Raw genomic sequence first — 20024 nt, 5'->3', positions numbered from 1 at the left:
TTCCAGATGTGGCCTTACCACACTTGGGAGAAGGACTGTGGGGTCCTTGGGACTCTCGGAGCTTCTCTGTTTTCTTGCAGACGTTTCATGACCCAACTAGGTAACATCATCAGTGCTAGGAGTGTGGCGTGTGATGGAGGAGGAGGAGGAGGAGGAGGAGGAGGAGGAGGAGGAGGAGGTGGAGGAGGAGGAGGAGGAGGAAAAGATGGTGGGGTCCTTGGCGCTCTCTGAGCTTGGTTTTGTTTCTTCTTGCAGTCGTTTCATGACCCAACTAGGTAACATCATCAGCGCCAGAAGGGATTGGGATTTGCAAAGGAGAGGAGGAGGAGGAGGAGAAGTGGGAGAAGGAGAGGAGGAGGAGGAGAAGGAGAGGAGGAGGAGGAGGAGAGGAGGACTGTGGGATCCTTGGTGCTCTCTGAGCTTGGTTTTTTTTTCTCACAGTCGTTTCATGACCCAACTAGGTAACATCATCAGTGATAGGAGGGAGTGGGTTTGTGAGGAGGAGGAGGAGGAGGAAGAAGAGGAGGATGGTGATTGTGTGGTCCTTGAGGCTCTTTGGACTTGCTTGTTTTCTTGCAGATGTTTCATTACTCAACTAGGTAACATCATCAGTGCTAGGAGGGAGTGGGGGGTTTGTTCTCTGCATATATCCTCCCCCTCCTCTTCCTCCCCCTCTTCTATTTCTCTTCCTCCCTGCAACCTCCCTCCCTTCTAGCACTGATGAGGTTACCTAGTTGGAGCATGAAATGTCTGCAAGGACACAACCCAGGCAACCAATCTCAGGGCGCACAAGAAGCCCAAGTGTTGTGGAATCCTGGGAGCCGTAATCCCGACATCTTCAAAAATGGCTAAGGTTGAGATACCCTGGTGTAAATCCTCAAATCTAATGCTCCCCGCTGCTTTTAAATTAAGGTTTAAGATCTTAACACCACCAGCTTCAATCTGTCTGCGCCTGGTAGAATCCACGTTTTCTTAGCGAGCAATTGGAGATAAACAACATATGGCGAAGAAAGAGGCGTAAATCTGCCGGGACTGCGGTTCTAATTCTCCCCCCTTCCCACTAAGTGAGCTGTCTTTCGAATGGGGAGCTTGTGTATGTATGTGTGTGTGTGTGTGTGTTTGGGTGCGTTTGATCCACTAGGCACAGCTCCCAGCATGCCTTGCAACAGGACACTAGGATTACGGTTTGCAAGAACACAGAAGCACAAAATCCTAGGGCCGGAAGGGACCTCAGAAGGGTCGTCTAGTCCAGGGGTCGCCAACCTTTTACACCCCCAGGGACCACCAAATTCATAATGTTAAATCCCGCAGACCAGAGACCCTGGGAAAATCCCCAGAAAAGTCTGCAGGAAAATTCCCCACCCACTTTTCCTACCGGTCGATCGTTCTTTATTTGGGATCGCAGGATACCGTCTCCAGCTCCGTTCTCAGGGAGAGAGAGAGAGAGACTTTTGGCTTCATGCAAGGAAAGCAGCAGAAGCTGCAGAAGTCTTTCTTTCTCCTCTCCCCCAAACTCCACCAGAAATGAGTCTTTGCAAGACTTGTCATGCCGGCGCAGCCTCTTGGAGCAGGAGGCCTTGCAGGGTCCCAAAGGCTCATTTCTGATGGAGTTTGGGGGAGGGAAAGAAAGACTTTGGCTGCTTTCCTTGCATGCAGCCAAAAGCAGAAGAAGAAAGAAGCGGAAAGAAGCAACCCAGTGGCCAGGCGAGGCGCATGGGGTGAGTGGGGCAAGTTCCCCTCGCTCCGCCCTTTCCCCCCTCACCTCACTACCTCGTGTTGTTTGCAATGCAAGCGACACAAGCCTTGTGTTCCCGTGGGCCATGTGGGGCAGCACAGCCTTGTGTTCCCATGCAGCCTGGATTAATTGTTTTGGGGGCCAAATTTCTCTGCAGACCACTAAAATTTTCTCGCAGACCACCAGTGGTCCCCGGCCCACTGGTTGGCGACCACTCTTCAAGTCCAACCTGCTGCTCAGCCTTATACAGGGAGCTGTCAACTTACAACAGTTCATTTAGTGACTGTTTTAAGTTACGACAGCCCTGAAAAAGGGGGGACTTGTATGACCGTTTCCCACACCAATGACCCTCGTAGCCTCCCCACGGTCCTGTGATTTACATTCACGACGATTGGCACCTCACATTTACAACGGTTGCAGTATTGTCCCCGGGGACAGGCGAGATCCCCTTTTGTGACCATCCTGACGAGCAAAGTCCCCGGAGAAGCCGGATTCACACTTAACAACCACGGGACTCGTTTAAAAACGGCAGCGATTCACTTCACGAAAGCAGCAAGGAAAGTTGCAAAACGGGGCTAAACTCACCTAACAAACGTCTCACTTAGCAACATCAATTCTCTGGGCTCCATTGGTGGGCGTAAGTCGAGGACTAACTGTACCATCCTGGTCAAATGGTTGCCCAGACATTAAAAAAAAACCAAAAACCAAACCCTCCAGTGATAATTTCTGGAGCCAAATAGTTCCCCTGATTGATTTCCATCCTCTCACTGTCAGGATTTATTTATTTAGCATATGTCATATCATACATGGACTGCCAACACAGATTAATCCCTTTCCTCTAGACTAATAAAACACAATCAAATACAAATGTTAAAAAGATCTATACCAACGCAGTCTTCCAATATATGAGAGGCTGCCACAGAAAGGAGTCAAGCTATTCTCCAAAGCACCCGAAGGCCAGACAAGGAATAATGGATGGAAGCTGAACAAGGAGAGAGATTCAATCTGGAAATAAGGAAGAATTTTCTGACAGGGAGAATAACAGATCATCAGATTTGGAAGGGACCTTGTAGGTCATGGAGTCCAACCCCGTTTGCCCAAGCAGGAGACCCTACACCGTTTCCAGTGGTGGGATTCAAAGAAAAAAATTACTACCGGTTCTGTGGGTGTGGCTTGGTGGGCGTGGCAGGGGAAGGATACTGCAAAATCCCCCTCCCCTCCCCACCCCACTAACCTGCTTTCCAGCTCCGTTCTCCTGTGCAGGGCAACCAAAGGAGACAACCAGCCGATCAGCTGGGACTCAATGGGAGGCAGAGAAGAGGTGGGGTTGGCGGGGCCAGTCAGAGGTGGGATTTGCCGGTTCTCTGAACTACTCAAAATTTCCGCTTGTGGTTCTCCAGAACTGGTCAGAACCTGCTGAATGTACCACCTCTGACCATTTCTGACATGGAAGTCCAATCTCTTCTTGAAAGCCTCCAGGGATGAAGCTCCCACAACTTCTGAAGGCAACTTCTGTTCTACTGGTTGATTGTTCTCACTGTCAGAAAATTCTTCCTTATTTCCAGGTTGAATCTCTCTCCTTGTTCAGTTTCCATCCATTATTTCTTGTCTGGCCTTCGGGTGCTTTGGAGAATAGCTTGACCCCTTTCCTCCTCTCTGTGGCAGCCCCTCAAATATTGGAAGATGCTCTCCTGTCTCCCCTGGTCCTTCTCTTCACCAGACTAAACAACTAGAATAAACAACCCATGGAACAGAAGTTATCTTCGGAAGTTGTGCGAGCTTCAACACTGGAGGCTTTCAAAAAGAGACTGGACTCCCATCTATTAGAAATGTTATAGGGTCTCCTGCTTAGGCAGGGGTTGGACTAGATGACCTACAAGGTCCCTTCTGACTCTATTAATCTGTAATCTGTAATGTTACCTAGTTTGGTCATGAAATGTATGAGAAGGTATTAGAATAAACAGAGTTGGAAGGGACCTTGGAGGTCTTCTAGTCCAAACCCCTACTTAGGCAGGAAATCCTACACCACTTCAGACAAAGGGTTCTCCAATATATTTTTAAAAACTCTCTGTCGATTATTGTAACCCCTGAAGTGTAGCCTCATTTATCTGAAAGTGGTAGTTTGAAGCCCGGCGCCGTTTTTGTGGGGTCGTTTATATGTCCTCTAGCGGGGACGCAAGTGGCTCAAGCGGCTAAGACGCTGAGCTTGTCCGATTCAGAAAGGTCGGCAGTTCGGCGGTTCGAATCCCTAGCGATGTTCGAATCCCTAGGGAGCTCCCGTTCCTTGTCCCAGCAGCTTCTGCCAACCTAGCAGTTCGAAAGCATGTAAAAACAAACAAACAATGCAAGTAGGAAAATAGGGACCACCTTTGGTGGGAAGGGAACAGCGTTCCGGGCGCTTTCGAAGGCATTTAGTCATGCTGGCCACATGACCACGGAGACGTTTTCGGACAGCGCTGGCTCTTCGGCTTTGTAACGGAGATGAGCACCGGTGCCCCCTAGAGCCATAAACAACTAGCACGTAGGTGCGAGAGGAACTTTTATCTTTATAGGTCTTCTTGGTTGGATCTCTCTTTAACAAGCTTCCATTCGTTGCTTCTTTTTCCTGCCTTCACCCCTAATCCTTCTCTTCATTAGATTAGACCCAGGATGGCGAACCTCTGGGCAGGCCAGCTGTCCCCTGTTGGTTTTCCGGGTTCCAGAATGCATGTGCGCACTGGCCTGCTGGTCTTCACATCCTTGGGAGCACCAGAAACAGAAGAGCAGCTCCCTGGCATGCATGCACGGCCAGCTGGTCTCCACATGCGCATGCTCGTTAGAAACCGGAAGACATACGTGCTGGAAAACGGAGCTTCCGGTTTCCGGCATTCTCGCGCAACACGCCAGGGAGCTGCTCTTCTGGTTTCCGGCGTGCACACACACACACACACACTCCCATTTTGGCACTGAAAACATTCTCCACCCCACTGGTGTAAGGTCTCCTGCTTGTGTGTGTGTGTGTGTGTGTGTGTGTGGGGGGGTTGGACTGGATGACCTGCAAGGTCCCTTCCAACTCTACTAGATGGAGACTTATCAGCAACCTAGAACTGAGGAGAAATTTCCTTCCAGTGAGGACAATTAACCAGTGGAACAGCTTGCCACCAGAAGTTGTGGGTGCTTCATCGCTGGAGGTTTTCAAGAAGAGACTGGACAACCCTTTGTCTGAAATGGTATATAGGGTCCCCTGCATGAGCTGGGGGCTGGACTAGAAGACCTCCAAGGTCCCAACTCTGTTATTCTGTTATTCCTGTTTCTGAATCTCCCCCTCTTTTCCCCCTTCTGCACTGATGTTATCTAGTTGGGTAATGAAACTGAGATGACCCGGAGCGTAACACAAATGTAACAAAATCCAAAGCATAAATAAATGTCCTTTAATGCCTCCAACTTGGCCCCACTGTTCAATAATTGTCAGTTGGAGATAAAACATACTCAAAAATAGTCTTCAAAAGAAAGCAATACAGTCCGAACTTAATGAGCAGAGAGAGGTGAAATAAAAAAACCAAACAAACTACAATGACAAAATCTCCACAATGGACCAGGATAAGTAATGACCAACTTCAAGGAGATAACAAGGCACAGTCTGTTGGAACGACACCAACCAAGATAACTTCAGCCCAAAATAACACACGCTTTGCTTCTAGCAGCGCTGTGTTGTAATAGTCTCTCTTATATACTAGTCTCCCCAGCTGCAACCAATCAGGGGGATCATGGCCGCTTCCTCTCTCGTAAGCCAAGTTGCTCCCTTCTCTGTTCCTCCCTGCATGTTCTAGGATGAAGAGGGGATGGGCCTGGTTCTTCCTCTGACTGCCCAGCCGGCCTCTGACACAACCTCTGGAGCCACACCTCCACTCCCTGCCGGCTGTTCCTCCCCTCCGCCAGAGTCTGACTCTACCAAGGGCATGACAGAAACTTCTGCAAGAAAACCAACCAAGCTCAGAGACCACCAAGGACACCCCCCCTCCCCAGTTCAACCCCGAGCTACCCTCTTCTGATATAGGCTCTCCTGCTTGAGCAGGGCGGGGTTGGACTAGAGGACCTCTAAGTTCCCTTCCAACTCGGCTATTCTGGTCCATCCTATGATTTAGCTCTCTCGATCCCTTTTATCATCTTCGTTGCTTTTCTCTGCAGCCCCCCAGGAATGGATATCAGGGTTGGGGAGGGCCGGGCAGCTGTTCTCCCAATGATTCCAGCAGTTTTGGAATTTATTTCCCTGGTTCTTTTTGAAAGACAAAGCCAGCCAGGCCTTTATTGTGGCAGCAAAATTGTCCCGTTTCCGCAGACAGCTGGAGACCCGCCGGGGATGGCGAGAAAGCAGTGACGGTGCCCTCCCCCCACCCGGGTGAAAGGGGGTGAGAGGAGGAGGAGGGGGGGAAAGCTTGGTTGGCTCAGCAAAATCGCACAATGGCGCCATTCAAAAACCTCCCTCTAAAAATACAACTCACGCACGGCTCTTTTTTTTTGCGCAGCTGGGCCTTTTCATAAAAAAAAAAACCTTTTGGGAAGACGGGGGAACGAAAGAAAATAATAATAATAAAAAAAAATCTGTGCAGCCAGCAATCTTGTGAAAAAGGGGCCGATTCTTCCCTCGACGACTTTCCATTTTGTAACGTTACAAATATCGAGTTTGGAGGGGACGGATGGGGTGGTGGAAGAAGGGAGGAAAACTGGCTTAAGGGAAGGGGAGAAAAAAAGACTTCGTCGTTAAAAAAAAACCCAAACCAAACCAAGTTTTTAAAGTCCTCATGATGAAAATGCAAAGCTGCAGGGCTGGTTAGGGCCCTGAAAAATCCCTCTGCCCTGCCTTTGAATTCATTTTTTTTAAAACATCCTTTGCCTGAAAAAAACAATTACTACCAACCTACTGACTACCTATAGTGAAAACCCCCATTGACTCTGCTTCTAGTGGTTTACAATTACTACCAAACTGCCTTCCATGGAGGACCTGTATCCTGCACGAGTCAAAAAGAGGGCTGTGAAAATATTTACAGACCCCTCACATCCCGGACATAAACCGTTTCAACTCTTTCCCTCAAAACGACGCTATAGAGCCCTGCACACCAGAACAACTAGACACGAGGGGAATTTTCCTCCGAACGCCGTCACTCTGCTAAACAAATAATTCCCTCAACATTGTCCAAATATTTACTAAGGCTGTATTACTATTACTGTTAATCTTCTCATCACTCCTCATCACCCATCCCCTCCCACTTGTGACTGTATGACTGTAACTTTGTCGCTTGTATCCTTACAATTTATATGGACTATTTCCTAGTATGATTTGATTGCTTATTGTACCCTGTGACTATCATTAAGTGTTGTAGCTTATGATTCTCGACTCTTGACGAATGGATCTTTTATGTACACTGAGAGCTTTTGCACCAAGACAAATTCCTTGTGTGTCCAATCACACTTGGCCAATAAAGAATCTCTATTCTGCTCTACTCTGCTCTGCTCTGCTCTGCTCTATTCTCTGCTCTATTCTATTCTATTCTATTCTATTCTATTCTATTCATTCATTCTATTCTATTCTATTCTATTCTATTCTATTCCATTCTATTTCTATTCCATTCCTCCATTCCACTCCATTCTGTTCTATACTCTGTTCTATCTACTCTACTTACTCTATTCCATTCCATTCCATTCCATTCCACTCTACTCTGTTCTCATTCTAATTCTAATTCTAATTCTAATTCATTCCATTCCATTCCATTCCATTCTATTCCTATTCCATTCCATTCCATTCTATTCTATTCTGTTCTTAAATTTTAGATATGTTTTTTAAAAAAATATTTTTAATATTTTATTTGTCGTTTCCTTCTGTGAGGGAGATGGGTGGTTTTTAAAAGAATCAATACATAACCTTAAATCATCCTCTTTTTAACGATCCCATAATCTCTTGTAGGGGTGGAGTCTGGGCAACAGAATGGCAGCTGAGCGTTTCCTGGCCAGATGCCGTTCCTGTTGCCGATGAGGAGTTTTGTTCAGCAGATGTACTCTCATTGTGCCCAGGGAGAGAAATATCTGCCTCTATCCAGGATCGAGCCCACAGCTTCCTGATGGTGAGGCGAGAGTCCCACCTTTGGGCCACCGCACCGCTCCCGATACATAAAAATGAACACTGTTGTTAAAAAAAGCAAGTTTCTAGTCCTCATTATGAAAACAACTCCAAGAGCAACTTGGGAGTAGTGACAGATAGTTGTTTCGAAATTCTAAAACGCAGCACAATTTTCAGAGGCTTCCTCAGAGCCCGATTCTTCTTTGCCCCGATTGTCATTCAGTCTAGTCATACTTACAGGCAGTCCTTGACTTACGACCATAATGGAGCCTACAATTTTTGGTCCTAAGTCATGATGGTCGGAAACCAGATCATTATGCAACCACACCCAATCTCTTTTGACCTTTATTGTGCTGGTCGTTATGTGGTCAGAAAGCTAAAACCACGGTTGTTACATGAGTACCATTGTCATTAAGCGAACCCATGGTTTGCTAAAAAAAATATATGGTAGTAACTAACTCCACTTGTGGCAAAAATAGCATAAGTACTATGTCAAACTCATAAAATGTTTCTATGGTCTTTTTAGAGTTGCCAACAGAAAGGGAGGAGGGAGCAGTGTGGCAGTTTGCAAACTGAAAGTGCATTCCATAAATAGTTTTTCAAAGATAGTAACTAGGTGACTGAAGTTTCTGCCAAGCAAAATTCTAACTGGAGAGCATGATTGATGACTCTGGGCTATGGAGGTGTCCCATTGGAGAATATGAATTACGATACACCCAGGGGGAAAACCAGGGTCAAGGGTGACAATGAATGATGTGTCTCAGAGTCGGCTACACCTAGGTAGTGCCGTCATGTTAACTCCCAATAAATCCTTTTGGAGTTTTGGAAGTTTGGCCCAAGACTCATGATTTAAATGGGGGTAACTACTGGAGCCCTGACATACTGGTTTACTGAGTACAGATAGTCCCCAATTTACAACAGTTCATTTAGTGAGCGTTCAAAGTCACAACGTCACTTTAAAAAAAGGGACCGAGGACCGTTTTTCACACTTGCGACCGTTGCACGATCGGGTGATCAAAATTTGGAGGCTTGGCAAGGGGTTCATATTTATGACAGTCGCAGAGTCCCCAGCTCACAGGAAACACCTTTCGTGACTTTCGGACAAGTAGGGAAGCCAGAAATGTTGGGCTCAATTACGGTCATAAGTTGAGGACTACCTGTTCACAAAATGTGACCTTGGGAAGGGGGGAGAAAATGGATGTCGGAGCTTCAAATCCGGGTCGTTTTGGAAATCCAATGCACTGGTAGCTTAACAACCGTGCCACAAATTGAACCACTGCAGGGATTCACTTAACAGCAGTAACCAGAAAGCTATTGTGTCATGCCCCTGTTGGAATCTGATTCGGAGGGGGAGGCTGAGCAGCTGACAGGAAGTGGGAGTGTGGCTCCATTGGTTGTGGAGGAAACTGGGGAAGGGCACAGTCTGGCTGGGCAGAATAGGGAAGAGGTAGAACAAGGGAGAGGGAGTTCAGAGGAAGACCCAGGTCCATCCCCTGTTCATCCTAGGGCACGCAAGGAGGAATGGAGAATGGAGCAACATGAGTTGCGTGGCTTATGAGGGAGGAAAGGGCCCTGATCCCCTTCATTAGCTGCAGCTGGGAACACAGTGTTTAAAAAGGGAAGCAACGCACAGCAAGCTGTTGGGAGCAAATTGTGAATTATCTGGTATCGTTGAGGCTTATCTGTGTTCCTGGCGTCTTCCCAACTGTGTGTGTTTTGTTGGCCTTTCAAGCCTGCAATTCCTTCTCCTGCCCTGTCAAGTTAATTACTGCAGCGTGGTTTATTTGGATTTTTAGTTACAGTTTGTATGTACAGTTTGTATGTTTGTTTTCAGACTGAATTTTCTCCACTCAAAGGCTGTTCCTGGGAGAGTTTTTTCTCCAGCCGAAGGTAACTGGGCATTGGGGGCAAAGTTGGAGGTATTAAAGGACTCTTCTTGCTTATTTGACTGTGTTGCCTTTGTGCCATGACCCTTTGGGTCATCACATGTTGTAAAATGGGGGCAAAATGGTCACAAGCCACCTTTTTCGGTGCCGTTGTAGAAACAAACTATTGGGGATTACCTGTCATTTTGATCGGCTGCTAAGCAACCCATCGTAAGTTGAGGACAACCTATATGACGGCCAGCCGCAACCCATGAAACTCAATGTGGAAAAAAAAAAAAGAGAGAGAGAGACAACCAGCCTAACTCATCCACCCCAATTTTTTTCCTCTGTACCCCAAATTGTGTCCTCTTTTCTAATCCCTGCTACACATTTTAATCCGAAAAAGCTAAAAGGCCATTCAGGGTCACATTTGCTGACTCGCTTTGTCCCCCCGTATAGTTTCCTGCTTTAGTGCGGGCGGGAAAAAAAAAAAGGGATTTGGCCAAATCTGGAACTTTTTAAGCCGGTTTGCCATTCGCCTGAAAACTCTGCTGAGTTGCAGAAAAATAAAGAGGAAGATTTTTAAGCTGTAAGATGAACCTCCTAGTCGGGCAATGAAAGCAGAAGCAATAAGCGAGGATTTCGGATTATTCCTGGCTGGTGATGACGACTATATTGAGAATTATTTTCCCCACTAAAAGAAATCTTTTTAGGGGCGTGCCTCGTTCCTTTATCTAGCTGCTTCTGCTGTCCTATTAATTCCTAATTATAAGAGAATAACAGAAGAGTTGAAAGGGACCTTGGAGGTCTTCTAGTCCAACCCCCTGCTCAAGCAGGAGACACTATACTACTTCAGAAAAATGGTTTTCATGTCTCTTCTTAAAAACGTCCAGTGTTGGACCATTCACAACTTCTGGTGGCAAGTTGTTCCACTGGTTAATTGTTCTCACTGTCAATAAATTTCTCCTTAGTTTTACGTTGCTTCTCTCCTTGATGAGTTTCCATCCGTTGCTTCTTGTCCTGCCTTCTGGGGCTTTGGAGAATAGTTTGACCCCCCTCTTCTTTGGGGCAGCCCCTCAAATACTGGAAGACTGCTATCCTATCACCCGTCTTTCTTTTCATTAAACTAGACATACCCAATTCCTGAAACCATATCAATCAATCAATCAATCCTTCAATTAGCATAGACCTGGAAGGGACCTTGTAGGTCATCTAATCCAACCCCCCATGCCCAAGCAGGAGACCTTACACCATTTCTGACAGATGGCAGTTCAATCTCTTCTTGAAGGTCTCAAGTGATGAAGCTCCCACAACTTCCGAAGGCAACTTCTGTTCCATTAGTTGATTGTTCTCACTGTCAGAAAGTTTCTCCTTATTTCCAGGTTGAATCTCTCCTTGTTCAGTTTCCATCTATTATTCCTTGTCTGGCCTTCAGGGGCTTTAGAAAATATCTTGACCCCTTCCTCCTCTCTGGGGCAGCCCATCAAATATTGGAAGATTGCTATCCTGTCACCCCTGATCCTTCTCTTCCCTAGACTAGCCAGGCCCAGTTCCTGCAACCGTTCTTCATGTTTTAGTCTCCAGTCCCCTAATCTTGGTTGCTCTTCTCTGCCCTCGTTTTTTAGAGCAGAGGTCTCCAAACTTGGCGACTTTAAGACTTGTGGACTTCAACTCCCAGAATTCCTCATCTAGCCATGCTGGCTGGGGAATTCTGAGAGTGGAAGTCCTACAAGCCTCAAAGTTGCCAAGTTTGGAGATCCCTGTTTGAGAGTCTCAACCTCTTTTTTACATCATGGCGACCCAAACTGGGTGCATTATTCCAAGTACGATTTTACCTAAGTATAAACACATGATCTTGATTCTATCCCTCTGTTAATGCAACCTAGGATTGTGTTGGCTTTTTTGGCAGCTGTCGCACAACGCTGGCTCATATTGAAGTGATTGTCCACTAGGACTCCAAGATCCTTCTGGAATCCTGCTTGGTATGCAAACCTTTCCTTAGTTGTCAAGTCCACTCGTTGCTGTGCACAAAAACTTGCAGTTTTTCTCATCCCTGACAAGGTTAAAAATGTGTGGAACTCCCAGAATTTCCCAGCACCCATGTTGAATTTCTCTTATCTTCCTGGATGAGAAGGAAATGTCTTTGAAGAGAAACTCAGGAAGTCCAGTTGCCTCTTGGATGAAAAAAAAACACACCATCTTTGGTTCAGTTGCCTTAACTAAAAAAAAACCCACAAATATGCGTGGTGCTGTCACAACTCGAAACCCACCACCTCCCTTTATCTGCGTTGTGTTACGTGTCCAAAGAAGCAAAATTTGTTTTTGTGATGTTTGTGTGTTGTATCACCGCCATTCGTGACTATTCAAAGTTGCAATGGCCTTGGAAAAAAGGGACTGGTGACCACTCCTCGCATTTATGACCGTTGCAATATCGCCCACGGTTACATAATCAAAATTTGGGAACTTTAGGACAATGGAAGCATCCCAGGATCACATGATCCCAGCCAGCTTCAGACAAGCAGGCAATGGAGGAAGCCAGATCTGCTTAACAACCTCATGACTCACTTAACAACTGCAGTGATTTCCTTAATATCCATGGCAAAAAAAAACACCTGGTAAAACCAGGTATATCTCATTTAACAACCACGTTGCTTAGCAACTGCTCCAATTGTGGTTGTAAGTCAAAGATTGCCTCTAAAGGGCCGGCTATTTATTTTATCTCCAAGTTTATATTTTAAAATTTAGCTTCCTCCAATATGGGTAAGCCTTCGCTGTCTCCATTTAAGACAGGGGTCCCCAAACTTGGCAACTTTAAGACTTGTGGACTTCAACTCCCAGAATTCCTCAGCTAGCAAAGCAAAGCTAGCTGAGGAATTCTGGGACTTGAAGTCCACAAGTCTTAAAGTTGCCAAGTTTGGAGACCTCTGACTTAAGACATATACTCCATAAATTAATCCCCCCCGCCCCCAGCAGCTTTTAATAGGGCTTCACTTGGCAAGTACTTTACTTACATTTTAGTCCATTTAATTCCTTGCCAATTAACTTTGGAAAGATCAACAGGTTACAAAATTTACTTTGGCCTATAATTTTCAGAAAAGGGTTGTATTTTCCGGCATTTAGGGCGGTCCAAACTGCCAAAACCTCCCTTTAAAAGGTCTGAATTATGGCCTGCAAAAGTGACCCTGGGCACTTTAAACCAATTTAATTCTTTCCCCATCATGTTAGGGTTGGTCCTTCCCTGGTTAGGAAGTCCACCTGGCCACATTTCAATTAAGTGTTTTGAGTATGAACAGGGCTATGATGTTTCTATAGTAGAGAGCAGACAGCAAAAAAACAAAACACACACACACACACACAAATAAAAGCTTTCAGAATATGTCAAGCTCAGTTCTTAGGAACTCAGCCCCTTTAGAGAAAAAGGCATTGATTTAATTTTATAGCTGGTTTTTAGAAACCCCTTTTGGATTGTCTGCGTGAAACAGAAAAAAATGTGATTCCCCCCCCCTTCCTTCTTATTGAAAATGTGACAAGAAGCAACGGGTGGAAAACGAATGAAGGAGAAAAGTAACCGAGAACGAAGGAGAAAATTCCTGACAGTGAGAGGACAATGAATCACTGGAAGCTTTCAAGAAGACACTGGACTGCCACCTGTCAGAAATGGAGAAGGGTCTCCTGCTTGAGTTGGGGGGTGATGGAGGGGTGGACTAGATGACCTCCAAGGCCCCTTCCAACTCTTGTTATTCTGTTATCAAGGAGATATCCAACCTTAAAACGAGGAGAAATTTTCAGACAGTGAGGACAATTAACCAGCGGGAACAACTTGTCTCCAGAAGTTGTGGGTGCTCCATCTCTGGAGGTTTTGAAGAAGAGATTGGACAACCATTTTGTCTGAAATGATACAGGGTTTCCTGCCCGAGCAGGGGGTTGGACTAGATGACCTCCAAGGCCCCTTTGTCATGCCCCTGTTGGAATCTGATTCCGAGGGAGAGGTGGAACAGCTGACAGGGAATAGGAGTGTGGCTCTGGTGGCTGTGGAGGAAACGGGGGAAGGGCACAGTCCGGCTGGGCGTTCAGAGGAAGACCCAGGCCCGCCGCCTCTTCATCCTAGGGCATGCAGGGAGGAACGGAGAAGGGAGCAACGTGAGTTGCATGGCTTACGAGGGAGGAAAGGGCCCTGATCCCCTTCATTGGCTGCAGCTGGGAAGACTGTTTAAAAGGGCAAACTGCCCAGGGCAAAGTTGCTGGAAGCAAAGCGTGAAATTACTTTGGTTTGTCAAGTCTTATCTGACTTCTGGTGTCCTCCCAAGTGTGTGTGTTTCATTCTCTTTTGACGTCTTCAATCCCTTATCCTGCCCTGTCTCGTTAATTGCTGCAGTTTTGGTTTGTGTTGGTTTTTATTTATAATTTATATGTACTTCGGGTTCGGACAGAATTTCTTCCTTTTAAAAACTATTTTTGGGAGAGTTTTTTTTTCTCCAGCCGATGATAACTGGACATTGGGGGCCAAGTTGGAGGTATTAAAGGGACTTTACCTATTTTTGTTGCTTTTGTGCCACGCCCCTTTGGATCATCACACCCTTCTAACTCTTGTTATTCTGTTATGAAGGAGAGATCCAATCTTAAAACAAGGATAAATTTCCAGACAGTGAGGACGATTAACCAGTGCGAACGACTTGTCTCCAGAAGTTGTGGGTACTCCAACTCTGGAGATTGGATAACCATTATGTCCGAAACGATACAGGGTTTCCCGCTTGAGCAGAGGGTTGGACTAGATGACCTCCAAGGCCCCTTCCAAGTCTTGTTATTCTATTAAATTGCAAAGCAGGTAGTCCTCCACTTGCAGCTATTCACTTCATGACCGTTTGAAGTTACAAAGACACTGAAAAAAAAGTGACTTACAACCCGTCCTCGCGCTTACGACCGTCGCCCGCATTTCCCCACAGTCATGTGATCAAAATTCGGGCGACTTAACAACCGGCATACAGTTGCCAGCATCCCAGGGGTCATGCGATTGTCATTTGGGACCCCTCCCAGAGGGGGAGGGCTTCTCAGAAGCATGGAGAGGATGGATCTGCTTAATGGCCATGCAATTCACTTAACAACCATGGCTACAAAGGTTATAAAAAATTTGGGATGAACCTCCTTGGAATGGTGTGGCAGTAGGGATGGATGTCCAGAGCAAAAATGGCAGACTACGGGAACCATTTGCATCACTCAGGTGGCCCTGAGGACACAGATCAACCTCCAAGCGGCCTCCACGACCCTCTAAAAGGATGCAAATGACCCGCTGTCTGCAAGGAATATGAATCCTTCTCTTTCCCCATCATCCTGTCAGAACTGAAAAAGCTTCTTGGATGAGAAGCGAAATGTCTTCAAAAGAAAAAAAACAAACAAAGGAAATCCAGTTGCCCCTTGAAAATAGCACCTTCGGGACAAACCCTGACCTGGATGACTGAGAATATTTACAGACTTTTACCACCTCTTAGAAAATCTGCCCTACTAAAAAGATTTATGGGTCTTAGGATAATGAGGCTTTTTTTTTTCTATTTTAATACAGTGATCCTTCAGAAAAAAATAACACCATTAATCACAGGATAATAATGGCCTATTTGGCTAGGCCGATCACATGTTCTCTCTCTGAAGTTGCAAAAATAAAATAAAAAGTTACACCAATTTAGGATGAAAATAATTCAGTTAGCTGGATCAATGTTACTGCCTTGGAGAGGGATCTTGGATCTTGTGTTGTAAAGCATCTACAGGCAGGGGTGTCCAACCTTGGCAACTTTAAGACTTGTGGACTTCAACTCCCAGAATTCCTCAGCCAGCTGGCTGAGGAATTCTGGGAGTTGAAGTCCACAAGTCTTAAAGTTGCCAAGATTGGACACCCCTGATCTACAGTAATTCCATATTTGTCCAATCATTAGTGCCTGCTGTGGAATATTGTAAACATAAGGCCACATAGGAATGGTTTTGATTATATTATCATCATCATTCAACTTCCTTTTTAAAAACTTGCCCTGCCCACATCTATCCTCTGCCTCCTGAGTCTCAGCTGGGTCCTCTTTGGTTGCCCTGAATAGGAGAACGGAGCTGGAAAGCAGGTTAGTGGGATGGGGAGGGAATGGGGATTTTACAGTATCCTTCCCCTGCCACACCCACCAAGCCACACCCACAGAACCGGTAGTAAAAATTTTTTGAATCCCACCACTGCTTTGGGACAATCTAACAAGCCACACCCACAGAACCGGTAGTAAAATTTTTTTGAATCCCACCACTGCTTTGGGACAATCTAAAACAATTAACCCATGGAACAAATTTCCTCTAGAAGTTGTGAGGCTTTTAAGAAGAGACTGGGTTGTCCATTTGTCCAAAATAGTATAGGGGCTGGGCTACAAAACCTCACAAGGTCCCTTCCAACTCTGTTATGTAGTTAAAGGATGTGCTGTTCCGTTGGTTAAAGCTATTTCACCCACCAAGAGCTGACCTCTATAATTATTATTTCTTGGCAACATCTCCAAAAAAAAAATAATAAAAAAAAATCTACCTGATTCATCGGCGGTGGAGACTTCTCAGCTTCGTGGAGCCTAAAGATAGAACCAAAAACTCAGATCACCAAAGGGAGTCAACAGCAAATTTCACACGGTGACTTTTTAAAAACGAAATTAGAAACAACACCGAAAACAATAAATCCAAAGTGGCCCAGATTTCATATAGGTCTCCATCTTGATCGTTGGCAGCTGCTTGCAAAGGACACGTGATATACATATATATATATATAGGAACCTTGGTCTTTTGGGGGTTTAATGGATAGAGAGCTTGGGGAGGTAAAGGAATTTTCATGTTATCTGAAAGCAATAAGAATACAGGTTGATCGTAATCTGATTCGGAGGGGAGGCCAAGCAGCTGGCAGGAAGTGGGAGTGTGACTCCATTGGATGTGGAAGAAACTGGGGAAGGGCAAAATCCGGCTGGGCAGAGCAGGGGAGAAGTAGAACAAGGCAGAGGGAGTTCAGAGGAAGACCCAGGCCTGTCCCCTCTTCATCCTAGAGCACGCAGGGAGGAACGGAGAAGGGAGCAATGTGAGTTTGCGTGGCTTATGGGGGAGGAAAGGGCCCTGATTCCCTTCATTAGCTGCAGCCGGGAAGACAGTGTATAACAAAAGGCAAGCTGCCTGCAGCAAGCTGTTGGGAGCAAATGTGAATTTATCTGATCTTGTTGTGGGTTAACTGGGTTCCTGGCGTCTTCCCAACTGTATGAGTTTTGCCGTGCTTTCAAATCTGAAATTCCTTCTCCTGCTCTGTCAAACTAATTAGTTCAGTTTGGTTTGTTTGGATTTTAAGTTACAGTTTGCGTGTACTTCGTTTTGGACTGAATTTTCTACAGTTAAAGGCTGGGAGAGTTTTTTTTCTCCAGCCGAAGGTAACCAGGACATTGGGGCCAAAGTTGGAGATAATAAAGGGGCTCTTCTTACTTATTTGACTGTGTTGCCTTTGCACCACGCCCCTTTGGGTCATCAAACAGATAGTCCTTGACTTGGAACAATTCCTTTAGTGACCGAAGTTAGAATAGCACTGAAAAATGTGACTTTATGAGTTTTTCACTCTTGATCACCCACCATTGAACAAAATGGAGACACTTGGCAACTGACTCATATTTATGATGGTAGCTATGTCCTAGGATGATGTTGATCAACTCCTGAGACCTTCTGGCAAGCCAGTGGGGAAGCCAGATTTGCTTAACAACTGTGTTACTAACTGAACAACTGCTGTGATTCACAAGGTCGCAAAATGGGGGCAAAACTCAATAAACGTCTCACTTAACGGCAAAGGTTGTGATCGTAAGTTGAGGGCTTATCTGTATTCTGTGCAGAAAAATGGAAGGATACAGGTAGCCCTCAAAATTACGACTGCAATTGAGCCAGTTATTAAGTGAAGGGACAGTTATTAAGTGAATTCTGGGAGTTGAAGTCTACGCATCTTCAAGAGTGAGCTTCAGCCATGAGCAAGGCTGTCTGGGGAATTCTGGGAATTGAAGTCCACACCTTTTCAAGCTGCCACGGTTGAGAAGCACTGCTTCAAATTCTCAGATTCCAAGGAACTGATCATAATCTATGGGATATCGTCATTGGAAAGGCTGGATTTACCCTCATCCCTTCGTTCTAGATTAATTCAGAGCAGAAATGGTCCACTGAAGCCACCCTCAGATTAATAGAGTTGGGAAGGGACCTTGTAGGTCATCTAGTCCAACCCACCTGCCCAAGACCATTTCAGACAGACAGCAGTCCCAGTCTCTTCTTGAAAGCCTCCAGTGATGAAGCTCCCACAACTTCTGAAGGCAACTTCTGTTCCATGGGTTGAAAGATCTCTTTAGGTGCTTTAGAAAATAATTTTACCCCTTTCTCTCTGTGGCATCCCTTTGAATATTGGAAGATTGCTATCCTGTCTCCCCTGGTCCTTCTCTTCCCTAGACAAGCCAGGCCCAGTTCCTGCAACCGTTCGTCGTATGTTTTAGCCTCCATCATCCTGGTTGCTCTTCTCTGCACTCTTTCTAGAGTCTCCACATCTTTTTGGTGACCAAAACTGCATGCAGTATTCTAGGTGTGGTCTTACTAAGGCTTTATAGAGTGGTATTAGTACCTCCCTTGATCTTGATTGTATCCCTCTGTTAATGCAATTTAGAATTGCATTAGCTTTTTGGGCTGCTGCTGCACATCGCTGGCTCCTATTTAGCTGGTTGTCCACTAAGACTCCAAGATCCCTCTCCCAGTTCCTGCTATTGAGCCTGGTTTCACCCAGTCTATCTGTGTCCTTTGGGTTTTTCTTGCCTAAGTGTAAGACTTTACTTTTTTCTACATTGAATTTAATTTTGTTAGATAGGGCCCAGGGTTCTAGTCTGTCAAGAACCATCCATCCCTCCGAGCATTGCTGAACTACGCCTCCCACCATACTTCAGTAATTTGCATTTTGGCTGCTGCTGTCTGGGAATACAGTTCAGCAATACATAAATGCTAGAGGTTCCTTAACCTTGGATTTACAAGGAGAGATATCAGGGTTTAAGTTCCCCTCCAGCCGTTTTTCAACAGAAAGCTTTAGACCAGCCATATAACAGGAACTTCTGTGAAATTTTTCTGAGTCATCTACCTCAAGAGATTGGTATATGGTTAATGTGAAATATGGAGATGGAAAAAATATTACATATTGTTTTATGTTAAAGCCCATATTTTAACTCAACTACATTTTCATGTTGACTGCGGCTATTAGGTTTTTTTTTAAAAAAATCTGCATATATTTTTTATTGATGACTTTCTTCTTTACTTTATTATGCATTTTGCTATTCATGTGAAAACACAAGGAACAGATTTAATATTAATCAATAAGTAAATATGTGTTTGCTACAAAGCCTTTAGCGACATAAATTCATAGACCCAGCTAGGTCCCTGGAAAACATATTCAGGCCCTTAATAAAAGACCTGACATAAATTAAGTAATTAAACTTTATGGTTTGGATCAATGGGTTTGGATGCAATCATTTCTTTTTAAGGGCTGTATGTATCTCAGCTCTGCTCTCACTCAAGGTATCTGGCATTGCAAAAGGTTAATACAATCATAAATATACCCAGCACGTAATTAAAATGGAGGCCAAAAGAATAAAACACAGTTAATGAGAATTCCTGCTGAATGGGGATATTTTACCAGCTGGGGTGGCTAGGAAATACAGCAAGAGTTTCTGGGAAGGCAGTGGAGGCTTCTGGGAATCGTAGTTCCAAGTTTTTCTGGAAGATGGCTAGGTTGGAGAAAATGGATAATGCAACCTCCAAAAATATAGAGAACAATCTAAAACCAGTGTTTCTCAAACTTTGCAACTTTAAGAGACGTGAATTTCAGCTCCCAGAATTCCCCAGCCAGCCTGGGGAATTCTGGGAGCTGAAGTCCATGCCTCTGAAAGTTACAAAGTTTGAGAAACATTAGACATTTTTTGAAAAAGTGGAACATTAGATCTTTTTCCTAGCTGAGTTATTTTAGCCACTGCTGTTGTCATTCTGAAATTGTTCCAACTATTTCCATTATGTGCTGGGTTTATTTGCTTTTATTACGGTTGTGCTGTGATTGGATCACAATTCTGCCGGTTTTAATGAACACGTCGCAGGTTTAAGAGCATGGTTGAGGGGGAATTTCTGACTGATTTTTGTGTTATGGCTGTTTCAATTCTCCCTTTGTCTCAGAAGTAAATCTAAATTGTCGAACAAGCAAAAAATAATAATGGGGGGACTATTTCCCTCTGCCAGATGTTTCCTAGGGCAGCGGTCGCCAACTGGTGGGCCACAAGAGAAT

At 45.1% G+C, this 20024-nt stretch overlaps 2 protein-coding genes across 2 annotated transcripts in view; both read right to left on the bottom strand.

The window, feature by feature from the left end:
• Nucleotides 1-20024, bottom strand: part of LOC113427340 (tyrosine-protein phosphatase non-receptor type substrate 1) — a 178891-nt gene that overhangs the window by 3724 nt on the left and 155143 nt on the right. Inside the window, exon 8 of the mRNA XM_087962356.1 lies at nucleotides 16239-16278. Within this exon, the coding sequence (XP_087818482.1) occupies nucleotides 16239-16278 (40 nt within the window). The remainder of the gene's footprint in view (nucleotides 1-16238; nucleotides 16279-20024) is intronic.
• FNDC11 (fibronectin type III domain containing 11) overlaps nucleotides 1-20024 on the bottom strand; it is a 248220-nt gene that overhangs the window by 168431 nt on the left and 59765 nt on the right. The gene's annotated exons all lie outside the window — the stretch shown is intronic.

This window comes from Notechis scutatus, chromosome 3 (genome assembly GCF_049901735.1).
Source record: "Notechis scutatus isolate UNSWTSFEM ecotype Mainland chromosome 3, rNotScu1.2, whole genome shotgun sequence".
Taxonomy (NCBI): domain Eukaryota; kingdom Metazoa; phylum Chordata; class Lepidosauria; order Squamata; family Elapidae; genus Notechis; species Notechis scutatus.
This window is presented reverse-complemented; position numbering and strand designations above follow the sequence as displayed.